The following is a 26,519-nucleotide window of genomic DNA, read 5'->3' as shown; positions in this document are numbered from 1 at the left end:
TTTTCTTTTATATAATGACACGGCTTGGAATTACGATTCCTGAAAGAGAAATAGATTTTATATATATACACCTGTAAAGACTACACCTTTCATAACTATATATAAACATAAAATGCTATATTTTAGATTTATGGAATTTCTAAATAAAATCATTTCAATTATTCACAAACAAATAAATAAAAAAATAATGCATTAGAACATTCGTTCGTGGTTTGAATAAAGCGCGCCCTTTGCTAGTCAGTCAATCAGTCCTCAGGCGACGTATAGGCCTTTAAAAGACGAAATAACACGAACGATAAGAAGAACAATGAATGTTCATTCATAAATTAATGAATAAACGAATGAATGAGATGAATAAAATGAATAATAAACGATTTCATGGGTTCTACGTCCCCCGAATTACCGGGGTTGCAATGTTGGCTTTACACAGCGACACTAGACGTATAACCATATAACCACATGTTATGACAGCTGACTCATAACAACATGTTATTCATTTCCCGGTGAATAACACATGAATTAAAATGAAGGAAGTTATGGGTGATGAATAATATTCAAAATGCATAGGATTGATTGATTTCGTTTTTTATTGAATTCATCGGGGGGAATATAGGTTAAAATGGAGATCTGATATTTAAGATGGCAGGTTATGAGTGAATGAATGTGGTTATTGAGATCAGAATTTTATATGTTGTTTTATCCATCCTGAAGAGAGAGAGAGAGATAGAGAGAGAGAGAGAGAGAGAGAGATGATGATGATGATAATGTTCTCAAAAGAAATATTATGGAAGGTTATCGAGGGACGAATGAATGTATGTAGGAAGACATGTATGGGTTTAAATCAATACTATGTGAGATTATTATTCATTCTGGAGAGAGAGGATTATTATTACTATTATTCATCTGTGAGAGAGAGATAGATTATATTATTATATATTTATTCATTCTGTGAGAGAAAGAGATAGAGATTAAGATGAAAGGTTTTGAGTGATGGATAAAGAACTGAAAATATACATATATGAAGAGAGAGAGAGAGAGAGAGAGAGAGCACAGGCCACTGTATAATATACAAGAGTCCTCCAACTCGTCCACATTCTCTTTCCCTCTCTCTCTCTCTCTCTTTAACAGACACACAAACGAACGAACAAACAGGTCTCACACTCACTCACTCTCTCTCCACACAAACACATTCAAGCCTCGTGTCTGTGGATGTGTGTGTGTGTATACGCGTTACACACCCGTGTATGTGTGTAAAGCGCGTGTACGTGTGTACGTGGATGTGCAAGGAGGAGGCGGGAACACAGAGGAAAAGAGGAAATTACTAAGCCACGTGTGGTAATAATAATAAGACTCCAAAATAAAAAAAAATTATTAATACATTTCTATATCAATCTGTATCTCTATAGCCATAATGTATGGGTACTTTGGTAAGTTTCGGGGTTATAGAAGTGTATATAGAAGCCTATAGATACGTTTGTCTATAGGCCTCTATATATATGGCATTTTGGTTTGGATTAATTTTCGTTTTTCCGAAATTTTTTAAACCGAATTTTTTTTTGCATGGAGGAATTTGTACCGAATTTATTCTAATAAATTGTCACCCTTTTCCCTTTACGGCTTATTTAATCGCTTTTTCGTAGGGCTACGATAGGCTAGGCTAACTTTTTTCCATTAATTTTTGGCTTTCATTTAAGCCTAGGCTAGTAGGCCTCCATGTCTTCTTTTACCCTAGGCTAGGCCTGTTGCCTTTGATGTCGTTGCTCGGCTCGAGTTCGAACTTAATTCTAGGCTAGGCTAGGTTACCCAGTTGCAGGCTAATATATGTCGTAACGAGTTAACGTAAAGTAGGTCTCTGCATCTTCTTTACCCTAGGCTAGGCCTTTGTTTCGTTGCTTTGTTTGTCTCGAATTCGAGCTTAATCTAGGCTATACAATCGCAGGCTGTTAGATGTCTTAACAGGTTAACGTTAACTAAGTCTGCGTCATTTTTACCCTAGGCTAGACCCGTATCGTTTTTGGCTTTGTTCGGCTCTAATTCGAGCATTATCTTAGGCTAGGTTAGGATGATAGATGTCACAGTCCTGTAGTGTCAGTTAGGCCTTGTCACGTTCGCTAGGCTGCATTCCTTTCTATGTTTTGTGTGGCTTGAATTTGAGGTTAGGCTAGGCTAGGGCATTAGTTGTAGCAGCCCAGTGACATAGGCGGTAGATCAAGAGTACTTATCCGCCCCCAACCCCAGAGGCAGTACTAAACACTGCGAAATACATTGGACGCCCCAATCCCTAGTGGATGTCGTATCCGTGGTTACGTTCCTTGCAGTCCGTGCGGACTGCTTCTGTAGAAATACCACATAGGCTTGTCGTCTTTGTCATCAGTACCAAAGTCTTTTAGTATCCTTCGGCACTGGCACATATTAGGGAATAAGCTAAGGCTAGGCTTCGCTTTGATTATGTAAGGTTAACCAAGGTTAGGCAAAGATCAGGTAGAATCCTAGTCTAACCTGTGCTGTGTTGTAGTATTGTGCTATATTCTTCATTGAGAAGATGGAATATATGGTCATCTCTTTGTTTTTCTGGGAAATAATACCTAGGTCTGTCCTAATTTGGACAGAGGGAGCCGTTGTATACATTTCAGCTCATCATGTATTTTGTTGAGTCCAGTCTTTAGCAATGAACTAATTTTTACATTCTGGTTGCTTTTATGAATTCCGTTTTTACCGACGTTCCTTCGTCATTTCATGGAATAGGTCTGGTGTGGCAAAGATGCACTCGTGGTGAATTGTGGACGAGTCGAGGTGGGATCAGATAGTAATGGCCGAACTTTCAAGATCAGAAAAGCTATCATTGGCCAGAGAATGGAAAAAGCTTATTAAAGTTGGCAGTTGGAGTGAAGTGCTTTTAAAACGTGCTGCTGCCAATGGTAGAACTGACTCATCCCCAATAATGACCTTGTGTTTGGTTCTGCCATCAGAATCAAAACGAAAGGTTTCAGAAAACTTTCAAAAATCGAAGAGTGCAATCGAAGATGATAGAGAGAAAATCGTAAACGCTGTCATGACTATATTATTCTATTCATAATTAAGAAGAGTGAATTATGAAGTGATGTGAGGTGTATGACTTTGAAATAGTGTGGGGAAGGCCTTCAAAGAAGGTTGGGCGTTTCCGCTACCTAGGCGACACTCTGGATTGTGAGGTCGGAGCCAGTGTAGATGGAAGTGTCGTGTCTTCTGGCCTAGGCTACCCTTAGCTGTAGTAATCATTTCAGATCAAATATAACCTAACCAGACTTGCCTTTACCTAACCTAACCTAACCTAACCTCAGACACTGCCTTATTTGGACCACCCCAAGCAAGTCGTGACCCCTCGAAAACTTGATGAGGAAAAGCATATCAGCATTTGAGATAAGTGAATGTGAGAAGGCCATAATTTGTCTGTGCCGTTAAAAGTAGGAGTATAGACTGCTGTGACTTCCTGGAACCTGCCTTAGCCGATAACCGTTATCTAACCGTTCAGAATAGGTTGAAACATTTCCCCAATGTTGGACATTTGGTGTGACAAGATATTATCAGCGTCTCAGTGCCGTGGTTGATATGGTGGTTGCGTTCCACCTGGGTGGTCGCGGGTTCAATTCTCGGCCATTCCATTGAGGAGTGAGAGATGTGTATTTCTGGTGATAGGAGTTCACTCTCGACGTGGTTCGGAAGTCACGTAAAGCCGTTGGTCCCGTTGCTGAATAACCACTGGTTCTGTGCAACGTAAAAATACCATACACACAAACAAAGGCAAGATATTATCTAGCTGGAGTACTATATGATAAAACTTTCTCCTTGATACAAAGTGAGATTAAGTGAATGTGCTAGAGACTAGGCTATAAGTACGTAATTGTATTTATTTAGTGAAGGAAATTTGGAAAATCTGATACATTGAATAAATTGGATGCAAAAAAAAAAAAAGACATTTCCAATATCAGAATTCAAAAGAACTGCATAAGTGCCTTAAGATTTGTGTGGTTTTGAATGTGTTTGTGCTTTTAGAAGGCACATTCCAGGGTGATTTAGCACTTGTTAAATCATCCCTTCCAACGGCAGGAACCTTGTTATGTCACATTAGAATTTGTGTTGAGAATCAATAGTGTACGCTGTGCAAATAGGTTGTTGCTGACTTGCTGTGTACAGCAATGTCTTTGGCAATCCTAACATAATGCCAGTATTGGATACTGTATTACTTTATGCATTTTAGTACTATATATAAAGTTATACTAGCTTTGTGTAAGTTGTATATATTTTAAACGCATGACCGTTTGTTTTTTTCAACTTTCCTTGTGTGCTTAGCTTTGGCCTGGCACCATAATTTAGCCCTTGGTGATGTCTCAAGAGGTATTGTGTAAATGAATTAATAAAAGTTTATTTTTATCAAGTTTTTCTTTTGTTGGGGACTTTTCAATGGTAAAGTTGTTCCAACAGAAATAGAAACTTACAGACTGATGCCTTCTATTTAGGAGTTTTCCTGTGTTTGAGTTGAAATCAGCCCTTGATGCTCAGTAACAAGGTAATATATGGCAGTTGAGTGGTGACTAAGATTTGCTGGGGAATTCCTTCACTCACCTGCCATCACCAAGTACTTTTTCTAAAGCTGCCATCGATTGAGGATGTCTTTCTGCTCTCCAGCCGACTGCTAAGATGGTACTTTTGTGTTGGAGGTTTTTTATTTTCTTTAGCATGGAAAGACAATTCTCCTTTGTAGTGGTAGGACTCATAGTTGTCAAGGAAGGTTTTGGTAGAGGAGGAAAGTTTGCCTGCTAATTGATCCTCATTGCCCCAAACCTCTCTGCTCCTTCCGTGGGTATGCCCTTTCGGGGTGGGTGGGGGTATACTGTCAGTGCACTTCACGTGGTGCCCTGTAGGCATTATTAAGGTTCTTGGCAGCATCCCTTCTATCCTTAGCTGCAATCCCTTTCATTCTTATATATATATATATAGTATATACTGTACATCCTTTCATATTCCTTCTTTCCATCCATTTCCTCTTCAGCGCCTAATGATCTCCTAGGTTCCAGTGTATGACCTTAGGCCTAAATTGTATACGTATTCTCCAGTAACGTTGTCCTTACATTTGATGAACGCCCCACGGTGTAGACCATGTTTAACTACTTTTTACCAATTTTCGGTGACTCGATTACACCTCGCACTGGTGAATACTCCAACATTAAAGGCTCTGGTTTGTATACTGCCAAAAATGCACCCCAATTTTGACTAGGAACATTTAAAAAACAAAAATAAGGTGACACAATCACAATATGATTGTCTCATTGCATCAAAGTACCGTGCCTTTGGCTGATACAGCTTATTGATTGTTGTAGTTTTTAGTTTTTTTTGAAGTTCATTGATTTTGATAATTGATAAAGTTTTCTGAAGTTGACATGCCAACATATTGAAGAACTTGAGCAGATTATGAAGTAACTTTATAAGTTCTAAGTTACCCCACTTTGTTTTGTACGAGATTTATTTTGCAATCATTGTCTAAGTGCATGAAATTGAAGGGGCTACAGTTGATGAACTATTTCAAGATGTTGTTAGGATTGTATTCAAACTTATTGTATTGGGCAGTTTCACTTAATAAACACACCATATTACAAATTAGGAAGGTATAAAGATAAGTCCAGCTATTGGTAAAACTCAAGTCCCAAAGAGTGAGATGGTTTTGACATTTACAGGGAGGTTGTAAAACAATTGCAGATTGAATTGTAAGACTCTAGTCTTTTACAGATGTCAGTACATATAAGGATATTAAGGAAATTTGCTTGGTACCAGTTACTACCACTTTCTAAAACCCAGTCCGTAAGCATAGTTCTCCTGCGTTAAGTGTCAAAAGGAATTTGAACCTTTCACTGATAGTTTTGAGATTCAATGAGTTAAAAATGGTTTTGGAATGACGAATAGAAAGATACAAAAATCAAGAATTGCTATATGTACTCTCTTCGTCTCAACAGCTGGTAGTACCCAGAATAGGAGAAAGAAATAAGCGTTCCCTGTAATATTTGTATGTAGCTGGTTACATCTCTCTCTTGCAACTGAAGGCTAAATCTTTGTTTCCATTACAACCAGTCATTCAAAGCACCCTTTTGACTGTCATGAAGCTTTTGTTAAACTTGTTGGTGACTTTTTTTAACCAATTTTTGTTGATTTTTAACCTGTTTTAACAGAAGTTAATTTTGCATATTTTTTTAACATGGCATTGATGATTTAAGGCCTTGTAACAGCTTTTCCCAGTTTTCTGAGTAACAAAACAGGTCTCTTATTTTGTACCCTTCTGTACCTTTTGTGGTGGTGTTTTTGTTTCATTATTACACTAATTTTGAAATAATGTTTCATCAGTATTTTGTTTGCTTTCTTTTTATTTTATGGCTCTGATTTCATGACAAAGAGGATCGCAAAGAAAGAGAATTGATATGAAACATAATGCCTGACGTATTTTCTGTTGAAGGCATCCCTGAACACGAGTGATTGACGCAGCTTTTTATGATTTTCAGAAATGAAGTTTGCGCTGGGAGCTGCAGCTGCCATAACTGGTGCGAGTGCTCTCATATACCTCCTGCTGCGGCCGAGAAAACGCCGCCTGGATCCAGGGAAACGAAAGCCCACGACTCCCTACGCGGCTGCCCCTCCTTCGTACGAAGAACATGGCAAAGTCAGCAGGAGAGGGAATGCAGAAGTGCCCGTCAAGAGTGGTGATGACGTGGCCCTTCATAACTTGAATGGTCACGTTTCCGGGGAAAAGGCGTCCACCAGCAGCGAGAGTCCAAATGCGAGCGTCAGAAAAGTGGAAGATGAGAAGCTTCGGGGCTCGGGAGGTGGTGGCGTCGAGAAGGACTTCAGTTTGGACGATGATGTGAACGACATCCAGAGGCAGCGCTGTCCTTTGGTCGAGAAAGACTTTAGCTTAGATGACGAATTCCATGGCAGGCCAGAGCAGAGTGATGAGTTGCCCCATGTCGCTTCTTCCCCGGTATTAGACGTTTCAGCGAAGCCTGATGCAGTTGTGACGAACGATTCAAGTCATCTCCTGAAGGAGTTGAGTGATGTAACTGCAGATATAGTTGAAGATAGGACAGTCATTCCCAATTTAGAAGATATAACAGCCACCTCTCTTTCTGCAGTGGACCCTGAAATTAGTAAAACTTGCCAAGTAGAAGTATGTCAAGAAAGAAGGCTAGACTTTGAGTCTCTGGACAAACCAGAGTGTGACCAAGTTGATGGAAATATTGCTGTGGGTTTAGAAGCAGCCAGGTTGTTGGAGAGTACAGCACCATTAAAAGGCAGTGCACCTGAAGAAGCTAATGAATCTATACCAAGCATCCCTGAGCAAGTGACGTCACTGTCTTCAGACGTACAGTGTGGAGAACCCTTGTCAAATCGTGGAGAATCTTTTGAAGAAAGGGAGACGGCACATTCAAGTGATCCTGCCAAAACGAGCATTACTAATATGGATGGCAATTTAGCCACTGCAGATTGTGACTCCGGCATCTACGTATCTTGTGATAATCAAAATTCGTCTTCCAGGTTACTTGAAGAGAGTAAATTAGACAAAGAATTAGAACCTGTCACTGTTGGTGATGTCAAGGAAGTGAATGAATCCGTGATAACCCCTGACAATGTTTCTTTAGTAGATAAAGAACAAAATAGTTTTGAGTCTGTTGAATCTGCAGCTTGTCAGTTATCTCACGAGGGTGACACACTTACTGGTCAGCCTGAAGTACAAGTTTCACAGTCGGGCATTGAAAATTCATCTGTCCCAGAAGAGAAAAGTGTATCACTTCTTTCTGCAGAATCAGGAGAATCAAATTTGTTGTCTCAGGGTTGTGAAGTTGTATTGGAAACTTGTAAAGTAGGTTCAGCTCCTGAATTCTCTAGTGAGGTCACGGTTAACTCCTCGGATGCCTGCGAGAAAGATTTATCAGGATTATCGCTCTCAGGAACTGTTGCTTCTTCCACGTTTGCAACAACGACTGAGGAGTCCGCAGCCAAAGATGGACTTGTTGAGGATTGTGTACAAGTCACCGAGAAGAGAACTGCTGCTGAACATAAAGCAGAGGTTCAAGAAATTGCAGAGAAGGAAATTTGTGTCGGCAGTACAGTAGCAGCCTCAGAACTCAGCCCAGGGAAATTGAAAGAAAATCAAGAAGACAAATCAGAAGTTGTAATGACTGGAAAAGTTTCAGAATCCCCGGACGTAGATGCCAAAAAGCAAAGCAAACCTGGCGTTTCTGCTGATGCCACCAATTTAGATCAGAATAAATCTCCGTTAAAAACTGCTGCACCAAAGAAGGAAGAGGCGAAAAAGGCCAAAGGAACAGAAAGTAAATCTCCAAGTGCTAAAACCACCAAGGAAAGTTCCCCATCTTCTGAGTCTGGTTCTGGCGGAAGACGCAGTTACAAGGGCCGCACCAGGAACCCCGTGGGTGGTTCGCCCAGCTCGGCTAACGAGGAACCGCTCGTGCCAAAGGAAAATGAAGATCAGGCTAAAGACGAGCCGTGCTCGGTTGAAGATCCTGCTGCGACTAAAGAAAAATCAACCGCGGATTCGTCGTGGAGGGCTGCGAACACAAAGCCCAACAAGGACCACGCGTCCATCCAGACGAAGGGAGAAGCAGCCGTGGGTAGTGCGAAAGAATCTAATAAAACTGTTAAAGATTCGAATAAGGCGCCAAAGACCAAGAAGGAAGCTGTTGACTGTTCAAAAAATAAGAGTTACAAAGAGCGTGTCCGAAACACTCAGGGATCGGAACACAGGAAATCTGAATCCGAGGACAGAACGCTGGACAATAACGACAGGAATTTGGTAAGATAATGTTTATTGTGTGTCGAGTCTCTCTTCTATTTATTGTTAACTCATTATTTCATTCATTTATTGGTTTAGGTCATAAAGGTAGTCACAAAGCTAAAATGAAATGGCCTACTTCCCCAAATTCATGATTTCCTTACAGCTAAAACAACACCGAAGTCACTGACTAGGGATATGATGTCAAAAAGTCTTAAAGACAGCTAGCTAGTAGCTTGAGAACACCCACTCACTTGATGTCTGACATTTATGCATAGTAAAACGATGTACTTTGGATGGTCTGAATCTGCAAGAGTAAAGAATTTAAAGTTGAAAAGGTCTTTCAAAGTTCATTGCATTTTGTCCAGTGAAGTGTAATATGTTTGGTATTAATGGATTATCAAGATATCTTGAAACTCAAGTTTCAGGCTGTTTTAAGTCGAAATACAGAAGGAACTTCATTATCCCTCTTCTAAGTGATGACATTTATAGTATCAGGTATGGTAGGTAATAAAATTCATATTAAAACTCGAGCTTGTCATTAATGTCTTTCCCTGGTAAGGATGCGAATTGCTATATTTTGAAAGTCAACTTTCCCACCAACGGTTGAGTCAGATTTGAAGAGCAGGTATGGTCTATGTTTCAAAGCCTGTTTCATTAACTTGAAAGCCTCTAAAAATATTGGTTAGAAAATTGATGCCGTATGTTCCACATTTCATGTAGAATACTTGTCTTGACCTAAAAACAATTTTTTTATGTCTAATATATAAATAATTTTTCAAGTGAAAATTTTTCTAATGTAGTATGCACAGTAATGTGAGGAATATTACTTCTTCATTCTTCATTTCATATTTTAGGTAGAAGTTTATTCCTCTTAGAATACAGAAAAGGCTTTAAACAGTAACTGTGGTGCAGGGCCCAATTTTGGTCAAATAGGCCTAAAACCGGCCCTAGTGGTATAATCATCTTGAAGTATGTTTTTTCTCTTATTTCAGAGATCCAACGAAAGCAGTCAGAGTAGCATCGGCGAAGTCGAACCCGAAACCTTGTTCAACCCTTCAGCGTTCCCGGTTACTAGTCAAGAAACTTACATCTTTTATGAATTTGAGATACCTCAGGTATGCCTTTGCTGCTGTTTCCGATTAAGAGTTGTTAGATGTATGTCCTGTGTAGTTCTGTTATTTTTATATGTAGACTTCATTGACAGTATTATATCGAATATCCAAAGGAAATGACAAATTTCTGATATCAGAATTGTGTTTTTCTTTCAGCAGTCTTCCGACTGCTTTGCTTACCTGGCGTCAAGGTTGTTGTGAAAATAATACTGGGTTTTGTATTTAAAAAAAATTTTTTCTAAGTCCTGTTAGTCGTTGCTTTCTTAAGCTCAGACTGATTTGGGACTTACTGTACATGTACAGTATTTGCATGAATGTGCAGCACAACCGTACGTATTTACTTATCACTAATGATAATGTGTTGCAGGTTTTAGTTGGCCGATTGATTGGCAGGAAAGGCGCATTTGTCAACAAAATTAAAGCGGCCACAGACGCTTCTATAATCGTTGGTCCCCATAGAAACAGGAGATTCAAGATGTGTTCTGTAGAAGGTAAGGAAATGATTTGAATTGAATTGTTCTCTTTAAGGTTGTACTGTATTAATGACCTAATGGTCGTCCATAGGCATTACTAAAAAGGTTTTGCAGCATCGCCATGGTCCCTAGTGGCATCCTCTTTTTAGCACATTACTTTACCTCCTTTTCTGCTTCCTTTTTTTCAGTCTTACTGTTCAATATCTCTTAGTTGTTACTTCTTGGTGCAATAGTGGGTTTTTTCCCCAGTTCCACCCATAGATTCTGTTAGTACTTCATTTCCTTTGTTTTATACATCTCTATTTTGCATTGAATGGCTGAAAGAGTCCCAGAGTTGGCTTAGCCACAGTTTTATAGATCAATATCATACGTCTTTGAACATATTTTAGTAATTCCTCTTTGAGTTGTGACCAGTGTAGCTTGTCGTCCAAATATCAAAATAGCATCCACATCACAATATTCTCTATATCATACTATTCAAGCATAGCTATACATATTGGTAATCTGTTTGTACCATTTAATGTTCCCTTTCTGTTATTATTTATTGCCTAGCTGATGGATGCACTAAGATGCAAGTATTTTGTACTGATTTGTTAAGTGCCATTCCAAACCAGTACCTTCACCACCCTGAATGTAGGTCCATTTTCTTGCACAGTGACTTGGAGGCATCTTTTCTCTTACTCCAGATTCACATTCATTACAATCTGTAGTTTCAAGTTCTCAAAGTATTCCTCTTGTACTAACTCGGATTCACAGAGATAGTAACGTTCCACCTTTTTCGTTTGTTTCAATTATTTTGTCACAGTCTCTCAATTCTTTCTGTTTAGTCCGTATTTTAAATCTCAAATCTCATTGTCCTGTGCTTGTGTTCTGTAGTTTAATATGTAATATAAAACACCATAACTTTGTGGAAACCTATAGCTCTTGAGTTATGCTGTAGTGTCGCTATAAAATTTTATATTCTGTATTTTTTCTAAAACAGGTACAAAGTCACAAGTAGAGGCAGCTTTAGATATGATCCGCGAGTATTTCCCCATCAACCGTTACCCAGAATTGACGTTAGCGCAGGTGCACAGTCGTTCGCCTGCTCTACCGCCCGTTCACGGTGTGATAAACAACCAAGCAATGCAGGTAATGGCTGGATTGGACGTTTTGTCTTTTGTGATACAGAATGTCTAACTGTTCTAGAGGAAGTTGGAATTGATATTAACAGAGTTTTTCCAGGGTGTTACAAATCAACATTAACAATGTTTTTGCAGACTATTACAAATCAAAATTAACTAGGTATATTGCAGGCTATCACAAATCACAATGCTGGTTTTAATCAAAACAAAAGGTAAACAGAACGACCAACAATGCTTCGCTGTTTATATTATGAGTTGGGTCGAACCTCTTCCAGATTGAACTTGCCATGGGGGTCGTAGTGGAGGTTCGCGTCAGTGCCGTGGCCAGCGGCAACGAGATCTGGGTTCAGCAGCCGCTCCACCCCTCGTTTTCGGCCCTCCAGCGCCTTCAGGCCTGCATGAACCTCAACTACGGTGATGGTTCCACCACCCCACAAATCCCTGGTCCAATTCCGGGTAAGTAGTCGTGCTTTATTAATCCTGGTGATGTCAGTGATAATAGAGTATGCAGATTAATTGAGGTGAGATACCTATTATGGTACTCATTCAGTAACTTTTCAGAATATACTTTGTATGGGTCAGTTGGTAGCCCCCTTCACTTTCAGTATTAAAGACCAAAGTTTGATCCTTATGTTCCATATGAATAAGGTTCATGTTCTGAAAACTGTAATAATAATAGTAATAATAGCTGATGGTAATTTGAAAATTAAACCCCTCAGTAAAGTAATCATCCCACCAAGGTTTGTCCTTTCGTAGTACCACTTTAGTAAAGACAAGTTCAAAGTGACTAAAGAAATAGTAAGACTATCTGGGACTGCATAAACGCTTGGATCAAGGTACGCCTGTTATTAAACAGATTATAATAACAGTAACATACACGAGACATCCCAGATGCCAGCCCTCAGGGATGGGAACAGTTGAATGTAGCTTACTTCTACCAATTACTGGAGGCCGTGAGCTAGTTATCTTTGGGTAGAAAATAGAAATAGTGTTAGCCAATTCGTTAAGGACAACTGGAACCACCGAGTCTTTGCATATACAGAATTTAAAACTACTTTGAAAGTGTCCCAATTTTTGGCACAAAACTTGTTTAACCCCATCTTCGTTTGGAATTTTATCAGAAATCAAAAGAAATGTTTATTGTTGAATGGAACTCCAAGGAAGGGTCCTAAATATATAAGCACACTTTCAGAACTGAACTTGACCAAAACTTACATACACTTTAGCTCTGTATAGAATCTGTAACATATAGAAATGATCAGAAGAGAAAGTGCACATATGTTGCCTGCACTTTGCAATACTGTGTTGTGTTCAACCTTGGATGATTTAAGGTAGACTCCACTAAAGTATTTATCACTAATGATAAAGACTGCCCCTTCTTGGACTTATATGGCCAATCTTGCAATATCAGAAATTTGTTAGAAGAGACTCAAGAGAATAACTTTTAATGTCCAGCAAAAAAGGGCCAATACTGAAGTCACCAGCGAAGCGATTCATTCCGAGAACTTTTAGTATTGACCACAGAATGTTTTGTAAGTGCACTACAATGTTGCCCTCTGTGAGTTGGGCTCTTGAAGACCATTTGTACATTGAGGGCTGGATAAACTATGGTTGCAGTATATGTAAGCACAAGACCATCTTAACCCACTGACTGGCAAATAGATAATTATTTTCTGTATCTCACTTCCATTTCTGATATGACACAGTAAGTCGTTTTCAAGTTGGGACATTATAGTTGATCAGATGTTTATGAGTCTTCTTATGTTTCCACTTAGTGTAATGATTCCTTATTCTTTGATCAGAGAGAACTGTGTGCGTTGCTCAAATAGACACTCAGTGGTATCGATGTCAGGTCCTCAGTGCAACGGAGGAGACCGTCTTAGTTGTGTTGTTAGACGTCGGTGGTGCCCTGACAGTTCCTGCCTCATCTCTTAGACAGATTCGGAGGGACTATGCAACCTTACCTTTCCAGGCAACGCAGTGCTTGTTGCATGGAATTCAGCCCACATCTGGTAAGAGCATTGATGATGATGTTTGTGTTTCAAATATGTACTATTAACCCTCTTACGCCGACTGGACGTATTTTACGTCGACATTTTTTGTCTCCCGTGTGCCGACTGGACGTGTTTTACGTCGACTTACAAAAGTTTTTTTTGAAATTCGCGGAAAAATGCTTATAGGCCTACCAGCCTAAAACTTTTGAATCACGCGCCTTGGGGGATGCTGGGAGTTCACGGATCAAGGTGTTGTTTTGTTACAATCGTTACGCAGGCGCGCAAGCGCAAATTTCTTTCTTGCCGCACTAAAAAGTATCTGTGACACATCTCGGAAATTATTTCGTCACTTTGACATAATTTTTGTACCATTGTAAATTAGCCGTTACATGAAGTATTATATATGAAAATGTGCGCATTTTTATGTAGAATACAACAATAAAATACTCATGATTGTAGCTTTTATCAGTTTGAGATATTTTCATATAAATACAGGGGGTCCTCGATACGACGTTGATCCGTTCTTACGATGCATCGTAACACGATTTTCAGCGTAAGTCGGAACATTGAAAAATACCACATGATTTAATGTAAATACCTATCAATAACAACGAGAGAACAATTCCTTACCTTTATTAGTTTGATTGGCTTGCACACTGGAGAGGAAGCTGCGGTGCTGGAGAGACTGGGGGAGGTTAGTGAAGAGAAAAAGAACCTCCAGAAGTTTGCTGGAGATGCACCAATAACCTTTCCATTTCAATTATTAGACCACTACGCTGCTTAGTTATCACTGTCGCTTTCATAGCAGATCCTTTCACATGTTCAACGATGCGCTCTTTATCTTTGATAATGGTAGCAACGGTCGAACGGCTAAGCCAAGAGAGCGGCCAATGCTTGTTGGCGTTTCTTCTCAGATCGCTTTATAATGTCCACTTTAATTTCATGGTGATGGCCTTTCTTTTCTTCGATGCACTACCATCAGAAGAGTCCGCCTTGCGCTGGGAGCCATAACAAAGAGCAAAAAGTTACAAAAACGATACAACACGAGGGAGAGAGAGGCAGTGAAACAACCAAAATGGCGTATGGGCGAGGAATTGGAGCGTAGCGAAGCGACGCCGTTCCTCTCCCCCACAAAGCGTATTCTTCCGCCGTGCGCCTGGAACTAGTTCGCGTTTGTTTACGTTGCTTACGACGCTAAACCGCGTAAGACGGAACGACGCAAAATATTATTTTTTATAGTTTATGGGGGCGCGTTCGTAACCACGAAACATCGTAAGTCGAGACCAGCGTAACCCGAGGACTTACTGTAATGATAATTGCCAAAATTTCAACCTTCGGTCAACTTTGACTCTACCGAAATGGTCGAAAAACGCAATTGTAAGCTAAAACTCTTATATTTTAGTAAATATTCAATCATTTACCTTAATTTGCAACTAATTGGAAGTCTCTAGCACATATTTTTGACTTATGGTGAATTTATGAAAATAAAAAACGTTTTCCTTACGTCCGCGCGGTAACTCTTCCGAAAAAAATCATACATACGATTGTGGTAATGTTTGCACCATTTTAAAATTAGCCATTATATAAAGTTTTATATATGGAAATGTGCGCAATTTCATGCACAATACAACTGAAAACAACCCATGGTTGTAGCTTTTATCAGTTTTGAGATATTTTCATATAAATAACGATAATTGCCAAAATTTCAACCTTCGGTCAACTTTGACTCTACCGAAATGGTTGAAAATGCAATTGTAAGCTAAAATGCTTATATTCTAGTAATATATAAGCATTTACCTTCATTTTGCAACAAATTGGAAGTCTCTAGCACAATATTTTGATTTATGGTGAATTTATGAAAAAAATAACATTTTCTTTACGTCCGCGCGGTAACTCTTCCGAAAAAATCATACGTGCGATTATGGTAATGTTTGCACCATTTTAAATTAGCCGTTACATAAAGTTTTATATATGAAAATGTGCGCAATTTCATGTAGAATACAACAATAAATAATTGAAGGTTGTAGCATTTCTCATTTTTGAAATATTTGCATATAAATCACGATAAATAGAAAAAAAACCACGTTCGGTCAACTTTGACTCTACCGAAATGGTCGAAAATCGCAATTGTAAGCTAAAACTCTTACAGTCTAGTAATATTCAGTCATTTATCTTCATCTTGAAACAAATTCGAAGTTTCTAGCAAAATTAGATTTATGGTGAATTTTTAAAAAATCTTTCCTTCCCTCCGCGCGCGGATTCTCCGCCACAAATCTCCGAAATGCGTACGTATGTACCATTCTCGAATATTTGCTCCCATTTCATATTAGGCATTTCATAGAGTTTTATAGATGAAAATGTGCGCAATTTCATGTAGAATCAAAACGAAAAATATTTGAAGGGCAATTTCATGTAGAATAAAACCGAAAAATAAAAATCTTTGAATGTTGTAGACTTTTCTTATTTTTTTGTTTTTTTTCCGAAATAATTGCATATAAAAATAATATAAAAAAAATTCGACATTAGGTCAACTTTAACTCGTCAGATGTGGTCGAAAACTGCAATTGTAAGCTAATACTCTTACAGTATAGTAATATTCAATCATTTGTCTTTAATTTGAAAGAAATTGGAAGTCTCTAGGACAATATTTAGAATTATGGTGAATTTTTGAAAAAAATATTTTTTGTTCATGAAACTTACCTGTCAGATATATATATAGCTGTATTCTCCGGCGCCGACAGAATTTCTTTCAAAACTCCCGGCACACGCAGTGGGCGGCCAGGTGGTTAGTACCCATTCCCGCCGCTGGGAGGCGGATATCAGGAATCATTCCCCCCATTTTCTATTCAGATTTTTCTCTGTCGCCGGTCGGTAAACAACTGTTTTACAGACCTCCGCCTAGGATTTTGAAACTTCTTGTGCTAACTTGAGTATTCTGATTGACTTTTGGTTTTGATTTGGCTTGTTGGCTTGGCATACGTGATAGTGGATTTGATTTGGATTTGGCTTTGACTTTTCTTTGATTACGATGTCTGGATCTAGCTCTGCTAGCTTCAGGGTGTGTAAGGTGCATGAATGTAAGGTGAGGTTGCCGAAAGCTTCGGTAGACCCTCATTCAGTGTGCTCGAAATGTCGTAGTCATGTATGTATGTTGAATGATAGATGCATCGAGTGTGAGCAATTGACTGAAATTGAATGGAAGGCATATGATTCTTACGTGAAAAAGCTTGAGCGTGATAGAATCAGGAGGTCTTCCTCTAGGAGTGCTTCTGTGAGTAGAAGTCAAGGTAGAATTGTATCTCCATTAAATCCTCCTGTAGATGTAATTCAACCTGATCCTGTTGTATTGCCTCCGAACAATCAGGAAGTGTCTGCAGAAGGAAGCGTATTATTTACGATCATGGAGTCGATTCGCGCCTTGGAATCTAAAGTGATTGCTCTACAGTCAAATGTGAATTGTGATAAAGTGTTAGTGCATCTAGTGTAGTGGAAGGGGGGTCAGATCGGTCCCCATAATGCCTCTAGGCCTAGGCCCCTGCCGGACTCCCAGGCCTTAGGGAGAGGGCAAGCCGAAAGCCGAAGGAGGGTTACGGGATCTAATGACCGGTCTGACGTCCCTTTGGCAGAACTGAGGACGAATCTCAGGCTGCCGGTGTTCGTGCACCGGGCACGAATACTTAAAGAGTGCTTCTCTTCTTCCGAGACTTCCTCTCCTCGCCGAGGTTGGGACGCTCGGAAGACCATCAGGGGGAGAGCGGCAGGGGCGCAAGGTGTCGAACAACAAGCGGCCGTCGCCCCTTGTCGCCCTTTCTTAAGAGAGGTTTCAGAGAAGAGGACGCTTCACGTCCTTCTGATCATTACGTAGATTCGTCACCTGAAGATTTGAAGCTTTTCCGCCACAGAAAAGGAACAAGACTTCATCAGGGGAGGACTCTTTTGAGCGTCCAAGTCGCTCTAAGCATGTTCCTGAGTTGAAGGAAAGGGCATCCCCTCGCCCAATCTTCCTCGCACAGATGAGTCCTTCTCCTGATCGAGAACTTTCCCCTTCAAGGAAAATGCTTTGGGAAATGCGAGACAGTTAGCCTCCTTTTTGAGAGAAAGGAGGCAGAAACTAGTCATCGAAGGAAGGATAGGTGGCTGCCCCTGTTAAGAGAACTAGGCAGTCCCCGGCTCCTACTCCGCGTTTTTCGGCCTTTGAGTCTCCTCCTAGTAGCCGACGCATTAGAGAACGTGATTACGTTCCTCATGAAAGGGCGTCTAGGAGAGACGAAATTTGACAGAGACGTGAGTTGTCGCACAAGCGGCCGGCGTCTTTGTCAAAAGGCCGAGAACGCTCAAGGATCAATATCGGAAGTTCAAGCTTTACATGTTGATGATCACGCTCGGCGTCTTAAGCAACGAAGCGCTTACCAGGACGCTCGAGAAGACGCTTTTCAAGACGCGCGGAACGCTCGCCAAGACGCTCCAACTGACGCTGTTCAGGACACACGGCGTCCTACACATCATGACGCTCAGCAAGACGCTCGAGCTGACGCTCTTCAGGACGCACGGCGTCCTACAACATCATGACGCTCAGCAAGACGCTCGAGATGACGCTCTTCAGGACGCACAGGCGTCCTACACATCAGGACGCTCTGCAAGGACGCTTCTCAGAACGCACGGCGCCTTGCATATCGGGACGCTTTCCAGGACGATCAACAGTTGAGTCCGAAACGTCAGGATGTTTCTCATGTTAAAGTGTCGAAGTCATCGCGATCTTTGAAGGGCGCTGATGACCGAGAGAAGGATTCGTCTAGTGATCGCTGCCCTACTGATGATGACGAACCAAATGAGTCAGCGTAGGCAGACTATAAGACGTTGACGGATTTACTTAAGAAATTATTCCCAGATAATTTTCAAGCGCCAACTTCCTTGCTCTCCACCTTCACAATTTTGCCTCATCGAAGGCAGGAAGGCCCCTGGCTTCGTTAAGATGGCCACTTCGCTCTCTGCGAAGAGAGCGTTTAAGAGAGTCCAGGAGGATTGGATGGATTCAAGGAAGGTTAAAGGGAAGACTTCGTTTGCACTTCCTCCATCTAGACTGAAAGGGAGAGCTGGGATCTGGTACGAAACAGGAGAAGAAGCAGGATTGAAAGCACCGTCTTCTTCTCAAGAGATTTCGCCAATTTGGTGGACGCTCCAAGGAGGTCTTATTTGTCATCGGCTAAGGTTTCCTGGACAATGACGGAGACTGATCATCACCTCAAGAAGGGTTATTTAAGACGCTAGAGGTGTTTAACTTTTAGATTGGTGCCTCGGGGCTTTGGATGTACAATCGAGGAGTCAAGACTCGATTTCGCTGGAAAGAGCTTTCGAGTGTATTAGCTTGTATGGATAGAGCAGTAAGGGATGGCTCTGATGAGTTAGCATCTCATTTTGCTACAGGTCTGCTAAAGAAGAGAGCTCTCTATTGTAGCTTTACGGCGAAAGCAGTTTCTCCCGCTCAGAAAGCGGAGTATTATTCGCAGCCCCTTCTCTACGCACCTATTTCCGCAGTCCATGATTAAGGATCTGTCGGTAAACTGCAAGAAAAAGCAACAAGGGACCTCTTGATTCAATCTTCCAGACGACCTACTCTCAGGCTTGTACTTCAACAGCTCCAGCACCCAAGAAGAAATTTAAGCCCTTTCGTGGAGCACCTTCCTCTAGAGGTTCTTCGAGAGGAAGGGGTCCTTCAGAGGTAAGAATCTCTTCTATCAAGAAGGGAAAATTGACGTTTCTGCCCTTCAGGCACCTGTAGGTGCGAGACTCACCTTATTTGCTCAGGCATGGAGGACGATAGGGGCGGACACCTGGACCCCTAGATGTGATCGAGAGAGGATCAAGATCCCTTTCCTCTCTGCGCCTCCTTTGAGCACGAAGCCGATAGACCTGTCGCCCGCATACCAGTCAGAGAAGCAACAGATCTTACTCGACCTTCTAGATCAAATGTTGGAAAAGAAGGCCGTAGAGGAAGTCCTGATGCTGGATTCCCCAGGCTTCTACAACAGGTTATTCCTGGTTCCGAAGCAGTCTGGGGTATGGAGACCTGTCCTAGACGTCAGCAGACTGAACATTTTTGTAAAGAAAGAAAAATTCAGGATGGAAACTTCTCAGTCTGTGCTAGGGGCCTTGAGACCAGGGGATTGGATGGTGTCATTGGACCTTCAAGACGCTTATTTCCACGTCCCGATCCATCCCCAATCAAGGAAGTTCCTGAGGTTCGTCTTAAAAGGGCAGGTCTTCCAGTTCAGGGCTCTGTGCTTCGGTCTGAGTACGGCGCCAGATGGTTTTTACTTTCCTCATGCGGAATGTGGCGAAATGGCTTCACCTATCGAAGATAAGAGTCTCGCTCTACTGGACGACTGGCTAATCAAGTCGCCTTCGAAGTCAAGGTGCCTGGAGGACCTTCAGACGACATTACAGCTGACGAAGGCCCTGGCCTTATAGTAAATTACGAGAAGTCCCATCTGATCCCCACGCAGTCCATCGTGTATCTGGGGATTCAGATGGATTCAGCGGCTTTTCAAGCTTTTCCATCAGAGGAACGTCAGCAGAGATGCTTAGAGAAAGTGTAAGCCTTCTTAGGGAAGAAACATGCTCGGCGAAGGAATGGATGAGTCTGCTGGGAACCATTTCTTCGCTGGAGAAGTTTGTTTCCCTGGGAGGTTGCACCTCAGGCCACTCCAGTTTTTTATGGCAGAAAACTGGAAAGACAAGAATCTAGACTCGACTTTGATTATCTCAAAAACGGTCAAGGATCATCTGAAGTGGTGGCAAGATCCGACCAAACTCTCGGAAGGGATGTCCCTCAAGCTTTTGAGCCCCGACCTAGTGTTGTTCTCAGACGCCTCCATGGGGGGCTGGGGGAGCTCACCTAGGAAGGAGGAAGTGGTCAGGCCTGGGCTGGAGAGGGGAACAGAGGTCCTGGCACTAAACTTAAAAGAATTGGAGGAAGTGTCCAGCCTCTGGCGAGGGGAACAGAGGTCCTGGCACATAACTTTAAAAGAATTGGAGGCTATTCGGTTTTGCTCTTCAGTTCTTCGAAGAACGATTGGTGGGCCGAGTTGTCCAGATCAACTCGGACAACACTACGGCTCTCGCTTACATAAAAAGCAGGGGGGGGAGCACACTCTCGATCACTGTTCGTGATAGCGAGACATCCTTCTATGGGCGAAAGCTCGAAACATAGTGATCCTGACAAGGTTCATTTCAGGAATTCAAAATGTTCGAGCGGATCTTTTAAGCCGTCGACATCAGATGCTTCCCACAGAATGGACCTTACATCTAGAAGTTTGTCAAGAGCTATGGAAGTTTGTGGGACGGCCGCTAGTCGACCTCTTCGCAACCTCGAAAACGAAGAGGCTCCCCCAATTTATTGCTCTCCAGTTCTCGACCCGGAAGCAATAGCTGGTAGATGCCATCCTATGGGACTGGACGGGGATGGATGTGTACGGCCTTTCCCCCGTTCAAAACTCTTAGGAGAGGTAACAAGGAAGTTTGCGGCGTCGCCAGGAGCGAGAATGACTCTGATCGCCCCCGTTTTGGCCCTCAAGCGATTGGTTCACGGAGGTCATGTCTCTTCTGGTAGACTTCCCGAGAACCCTGCCAGAGAGAGTAGATCTTCTCAAAACAGCCCCACTTCGAGAGGTACCACGGAAACCTCTCCGCTCTGAGTCTGACTGCGTTCAGACTATCAAGAAGTTGGCCAGAGCGAGAGGTTTTTCAAGATCAGTGGCAGAGGCTATTGCCAATGCGAGAAGAGCTTCCTCTCGAGCAGTTTATCAGTCGAAGTGGGCTGTCTTCAGGAGATGGTGTAGGAAGAAAGGTATTTTCCTCCTCCACGACCTCTGTGAACCAAATCGCTGAGTTTCTCCTGCATTTGAGAAATGTGGCAAACTAGCAGTGCCCACAATAAAAGGATACAAGAGTATGCTGTCAGCTGTCTTCCCGCCACAGAGGATTAGATCTGAACAAATGATAAAGATCTTCACGATCTTTGTTCCGACACGGCATACAAACCTTCGGTCCTTTTACAATAGGAAGGTACTAGCGCAGCTGGATAGGTCGTAAGCTTTCGAACAAGGGGTTCGGTAGTTAACTGCTTGTCCGACAGGCGCGCGCGCTGCGACTGGGAGGTAAACAAATCACTTTTGCTTTCGGCCTCACAGCGAGTGGACGTGTGTGTTCGACGCTCTCTGCCCGCTTCTCGTCGTTTGCTTTCATGAGTATTTGGTTGTGTTTGTGTGTGAACATTTGTAAGTACAATCATTTCCTCTCTTATTTCTTCAATTTTGAATTGATCAATAATGGAATCTCCTCGCCTCGCTACCCCACGGAGACTATGCCCGGGTACCGAAGGGCGTAAATGCGGGAAGTTCCGCTCTTTCCCGGAGATAGACCCTCATATTTTGTGTGCTCGGTGTCTGGCGCGCAATGCACCCGAGCCGAGCCTTGTGATGTTTGTAATGATTGGTCGGGAGGCGCAGTGGACTTTGTATGAGGGCAGGAAGAAGCGAAGGCCTGTCAAAGGAGTCCGTCGGAAAGCTCTCCCGCGACTCCTTTGGTGACGGACACTTCGTCTTCTTTCCTGCCGCCCGCTCAACTTCCATGTCTCGCGCCTTCCCCTTCGGGGGGGGGTGTCTAGGTCCTTCTCTTCTCCTGACTTGTCGAGTGTGGAGGAGGGCGCTAGATACCCTGACGTCCAGTTGTACTCTGGGTCCTCTATCCGTTCGTCTTCGCGCGAGCGGGTAGAGGATCCCCCTAATCACCCGACTTTGCCTCCTCAGGTGCGGTTGCCGCGAAGGATGACCTCGGACGAGGTGTGGGCATCGTTGGGGTTGCAGGGCGTGCAGAGTGTCCAGGGGCTGCTCTTTCCATCTCGCTGGCGGCCGTGGCGGTCACCCATGCAACGGCCACGACCACCACCACGACCCTTACAACACCCGGCTACGCTTCACCTCCTCACCTGTGTACACCCAGCACGCGGTCTCTGTGACACCCACTACATCGGTGCAGGGCCAGGCCGTCGCCGTAACGGGGGCTGGGGGAGTGTGATGCCGCCACCTGGGTTTGCCGTGCTGCCGCGACCTGGACTTCGTGTGCCCGAAGAGCTCGCCCCTGGACCTCCCACCGGTACCTGGATGTCTGGGCCGCTGGTCCGCCCATCTGGACCGCCTACACAGTCTGCCCGTACCTGCCGTGGACCACTGCTGCCGTTCCTGTACCTGCTCCTGCTGTCTCGTCTGCCGTTCCTGTGATGCCTGCACCTGCTGATGTTGTTCCTGTTCCTGGCGCCGCTGCTCCCGATGCTGATCTGTTCGGACAGGTGCGTCCGGGCCCTGTTGCTGTTCGGCAACAGCAGCCCCGGCTCCGTCCTGGATGACAGATCTGACGTCGGTTCCTGAGAAGGTTGACGAAGAAGAAGAAGAAGAGGAGGAAGGTGTCGTCGTCGTCTTCTCGCGTCGTCGTCGTCTGCCGCCTCCCCTTCTTCTTCCTTCTAAGGCCTCCCCCGCCGAAGAAGAAGAAGTCGCCTCACCCCCCCCTAAGAAGTCTCCTTCGGAACTTCTAAGGGCCCGTCTCGCTCTGGTGAGACGGGGGGTTCTTCCGCTGGTCCACCTGCTCCTTCGGGGGCATGGCACCCGTCTCTTCTTCCGCAAGGAAGAAGACTACGGGGACCAGAGGAGTGCCGGCTAACACACCGGCACTTCCTCACCTGCTGTCAGTGGTTCGGCCACAGCAGCAGGGTCCGTCTCGGCCGCGTCGTCGCGAGAGGTACGAGTGTACGGTCGCCTACCAGCGACCGTGCAGCCAGGAACCAGACCTCTGAGTCCGCTCAGCGTCAGGTTCACGGCACGGAGCGGAAGACTGGTGACAGCCACTCACGCGACTCTCACCAGACCAGCTCTCGCTCTCGCGGCGAGCAGCTGGCTACCCGGGCGAGACGTGACGGTCCATGACCGGGCCACGGGCTGAGGCTGGAAGAGGTCCCCCCGTTCGCGGCGGACCAGCCACGCTGGTACCAGCGAACTGACGCAACCGTGAGGATACGCACCTGCATCTCACCGTACAGTGGAGCTCGCCGGTCGCCTGACCGTCACTCTCACAGAGAGCGATCAGGTACGGCGACCAGCACCAGCTCCTCTGACACACGAGGACCCCGGGGCCGCTGTTTCTCGGTCCAGCCGTTCTCCCACAGCGAGACGGCTCGACTAGGTCTGCTTCAGCTCGATCGCCACCAGCGGGTTGGCGATCGCCACTGCAGTCTTCCAAGCCCGCTGGTTCTGCCAGCGAGCGAGGAGGGAGCGGTCAGGTCTTCCTCTCCCATAGCCTTCAACCTCCTCGGGTTACGGGACCGGGAGGGGCGAGGTAATTGAGGAGTGATCGTGAAGGGTGCGCCCTTCAGGATCCCACCACGTCGTCGTACGTACCAGGCTCGGTTCTCAGGAACCAGCCAGTCGTACGCACAGGTGGTTGGAGGAGACCGAGAGGGGTCTGGTCGCTGCTCCTCTCCTTGAGGGAGGAGGGTCTCGGGAGGTGCTCCTGTTTGAGGGACTGGACGGTCCGACTCCGCAGGACGCAGTCACTCCTGAGATCCAGAGGAACTTTGCCGAGGTTATTGCCAACCTGGTACTCCGACGAAGGGACGCTGTCCTTACTGCGAGGTTTCCAGGGCGGCTGGGCGTGAAGCGGCGTTGGGACTTCGCAACGGACCTTTACGGAGTTCCACGTCTCTCTTCCCAGGAGAGATGGTGGACGCTGCGGTGGACAGACGGCGCACTGACGACAGTGACCGGCTGGTTCACCAGGCGGTCTCGAAGGCTTCTGGGCAGCCTCGGGACTGCGGCCAAGTCTAAGAGCTCGGCTAGCGCTTCCTCGGTGGCTAAGACGGTAGCTGCGTCGAAGCCCCGGGGAATGACTCTGTCTTCTTCGACTTCTGGCAAGGGGGGGCCGTAACCAGCCCTCCTCCCAGCCCTCCTCCTCCCGTGGAGGCTCTGGAAGAAGTCAAGAAGAAAGGGGGGGAAACGCTAGGGACGGCGTTCCCCCTCACCTGCTGCCGGAAGTGGGGGGGTGAGGGGGGGTGCCTGGCCAGCCATTGGGCAACTTGGCAGCGCTACGGCGCCGAGACCTGGATTGTAGATGTCCCTTCGGGAGGGATATCTATTACCCTTCGAATCTCGGCCACCCCTCACCTCCAACCCGGTCCAACAGCAGTCGTACGTTCCAGGGTCATCGAAGGACGTAGCACTGAGACAGGAGATCAAGACCATGCTGAGCAAGAGAGCTGTAGAAATCGTCACGGATCAGTCACCGGCTTTTACAGTCGACTCTTCCTGGTGGAAAAGTCTACGGGAGGCTGGCGCCCCGGTGATAGATCTCTCTCAATCCCCTGAACCGGTTTGTTCGCCAGACCCGGTTCACGATGGAGACGGCACGCTCAGTGCTCGACTCCATCAGGGAGAAACGATTTCATGCTTTCAGTGGACTTGAAGGATGCGTATTTCCAAATACCCATTCATCAGTCCTCCAGAAAGTACCTCCGCTTCATCCTCGACGGGACGGTGTACCAGTTCAGGGCACTTTGCTTCGGTCTCTCAACCGCCCACCCCACAGGTGTTCACGTCGAGTGTTCACTCTGGTGTCTGCTTGGGCCCATTCGCACGGGATACGTCTGATGAGGTATCTCGACGATTGGTTAGTCCTGGCGAGCTCCCGCTCGCAGTTGCTACGGGACAGGGATCGACTGCTCGAGTTCTGTCGCGATCTGGGATCGTTGTGAACTTCGAAAAGTCCGATCTCGAGCCCAAGCAGAGGATGAAGTACCTGGGTATGCTGATCGACACGGTAGCAGGGCGATCTTCCCCGCAGACTCGCGGATCAGCAGATTCAGGGAGGCAGCCAACCAGTTCCTGTCTCGGCAGGAACAGGCAGCTCAGCGATGGCAAGTCGTGATCGGACACCTGTCGTCACTCGAGAAGTTAGTCCCTCACGGGCGTCTTCACCTGCGGTCTCTTCAGGGAGACTAAAGGAGAGTTGGTCACAGGCGACGGATCCCCCAAGCTTTCCAGTGTCACTGACACAGGAGGTGGCAGGACCTAGCCTGGTGGCTGGACGACAGGAACCTCTTAAGAGGATGCCCCTGCGCACTCCCCCCCGGACATGCGCTGTCTCAGACGCATCGACCGGGAGGGATGGGGCGCACACCTGGAGGAGTTGCTGACTTCAGGAGTGTAGGACGAGAACGACAAGCACTGCTTCACATCAATGTACTGGTACTCAAGGCAGCGTTCCTCGCTCTCCAAGAGTTCCAGGACCGCTTGGTGGGACCACTCCAGTGGTGTTGATGTGCGACAACACGGTGGTGGCTTACGTCAACAAACAGGGGGGACTAGTGTCTCTCCCGTTGTACCAGTTGACTCGGCAGGTGCACGAGTGGGCCGAGGCACACTCAATAGAGCTGTCGGCACCGCTACATTCCAGGGAAGAGGAATGTAGTAGCAGACAACGCTCAGCCGTCGGGATCATGGTGATAGGGACGGGCCGAATGGTCTCTACACCAAGGACGTGGCGGAAAGGCTCTTCGACCTGTGATGGGGCGACCTAGTCGTGGATCTGTTCGCCACCCGGCACAACAGGAAGCTCCAGGTGTTCTTCTCGGCCGTGCCGGACCCATGGGCAGCTGCAGAGGACGCTCTTCAACACCCGTGGGACAACCTCTTCGCCTATGCCTTTCCCCCGTTCAGCCTGATTCGCAAGGTGATCAGTCGAGCACTGGTCACCGCGAATCTCAGGATGATCCTGGTGGCTCCCAAAATGGCCACATGCCATTTGGTATCCGGACCTGCTGGCTCTTCTCGCAGGAGAAACCGAGAGAGATTCCCCCTTGGCACAACCTTCTCGCCCCAGCCACACGTCGAGCGGTACCACCGAGCAGTCCAGTCTCTACGTCTTCACGGCTGGCTGTTATCCACCATCTCTTG

The 26,519-nt window shown here is 45.0% G+C and overlaps 2 protein-coding genes across 2 annotated transcripts in view; both read left to right on the top strand.

Moving 5' to 3' along the window:
• Positions 1-26,519, top strand: part of LOC135204861 (cilia- and flagella-associated protein 43-like) — a 53,204-nt gene that overhangs the window by 12,047 nt on the left and 14,638 nt on the right. The gene's annotated exons all lie outside the window — the stretch shown is intronic.
• LOC135204632 (KH domain-containing protein akap-1-like) lies at positions 1,116-13,586 on the top strand. The gene is made up of 7 exons (XM_064234781.1): positions 1,116-1,427; positions 6,528-8,836; positions 9,811-9,933; positions 10,298-10,421; positions 11,386-11,534; positions 11,803-11,983; positions 13,330-13,586. The coding sequence occupies exons 1-7, from the start codon at positions 1,412-1,414 to the stop codon at positions 13,584-13,586; spliced, it is 3,159 nt and encodes a 1,052-aa protein (XP_064090851.1). The 5' UTR covers positions 1,116-1,411.

Source organism: Macrobrachium nipponense, chromosome 47, assembly GCF_015104395.2.
Source record: "Macrobrachium nipponense isolate FS-2020 chromosome 47, ASM1510439v2, whole genome shotgun sequence".
Taxonomy (NCBI): Eukaryota; Metazoa; Arthropoda; class Malacostraca; order Decapoda; family Palaemonidae; genus Macrobrachium; species Macrobrachium nipponense.
The sequence above is the reverse complement of the archived record's forward strand: the minus strand, read 5'-3'. Positions and strand labels throughout refer to the sequence as shown.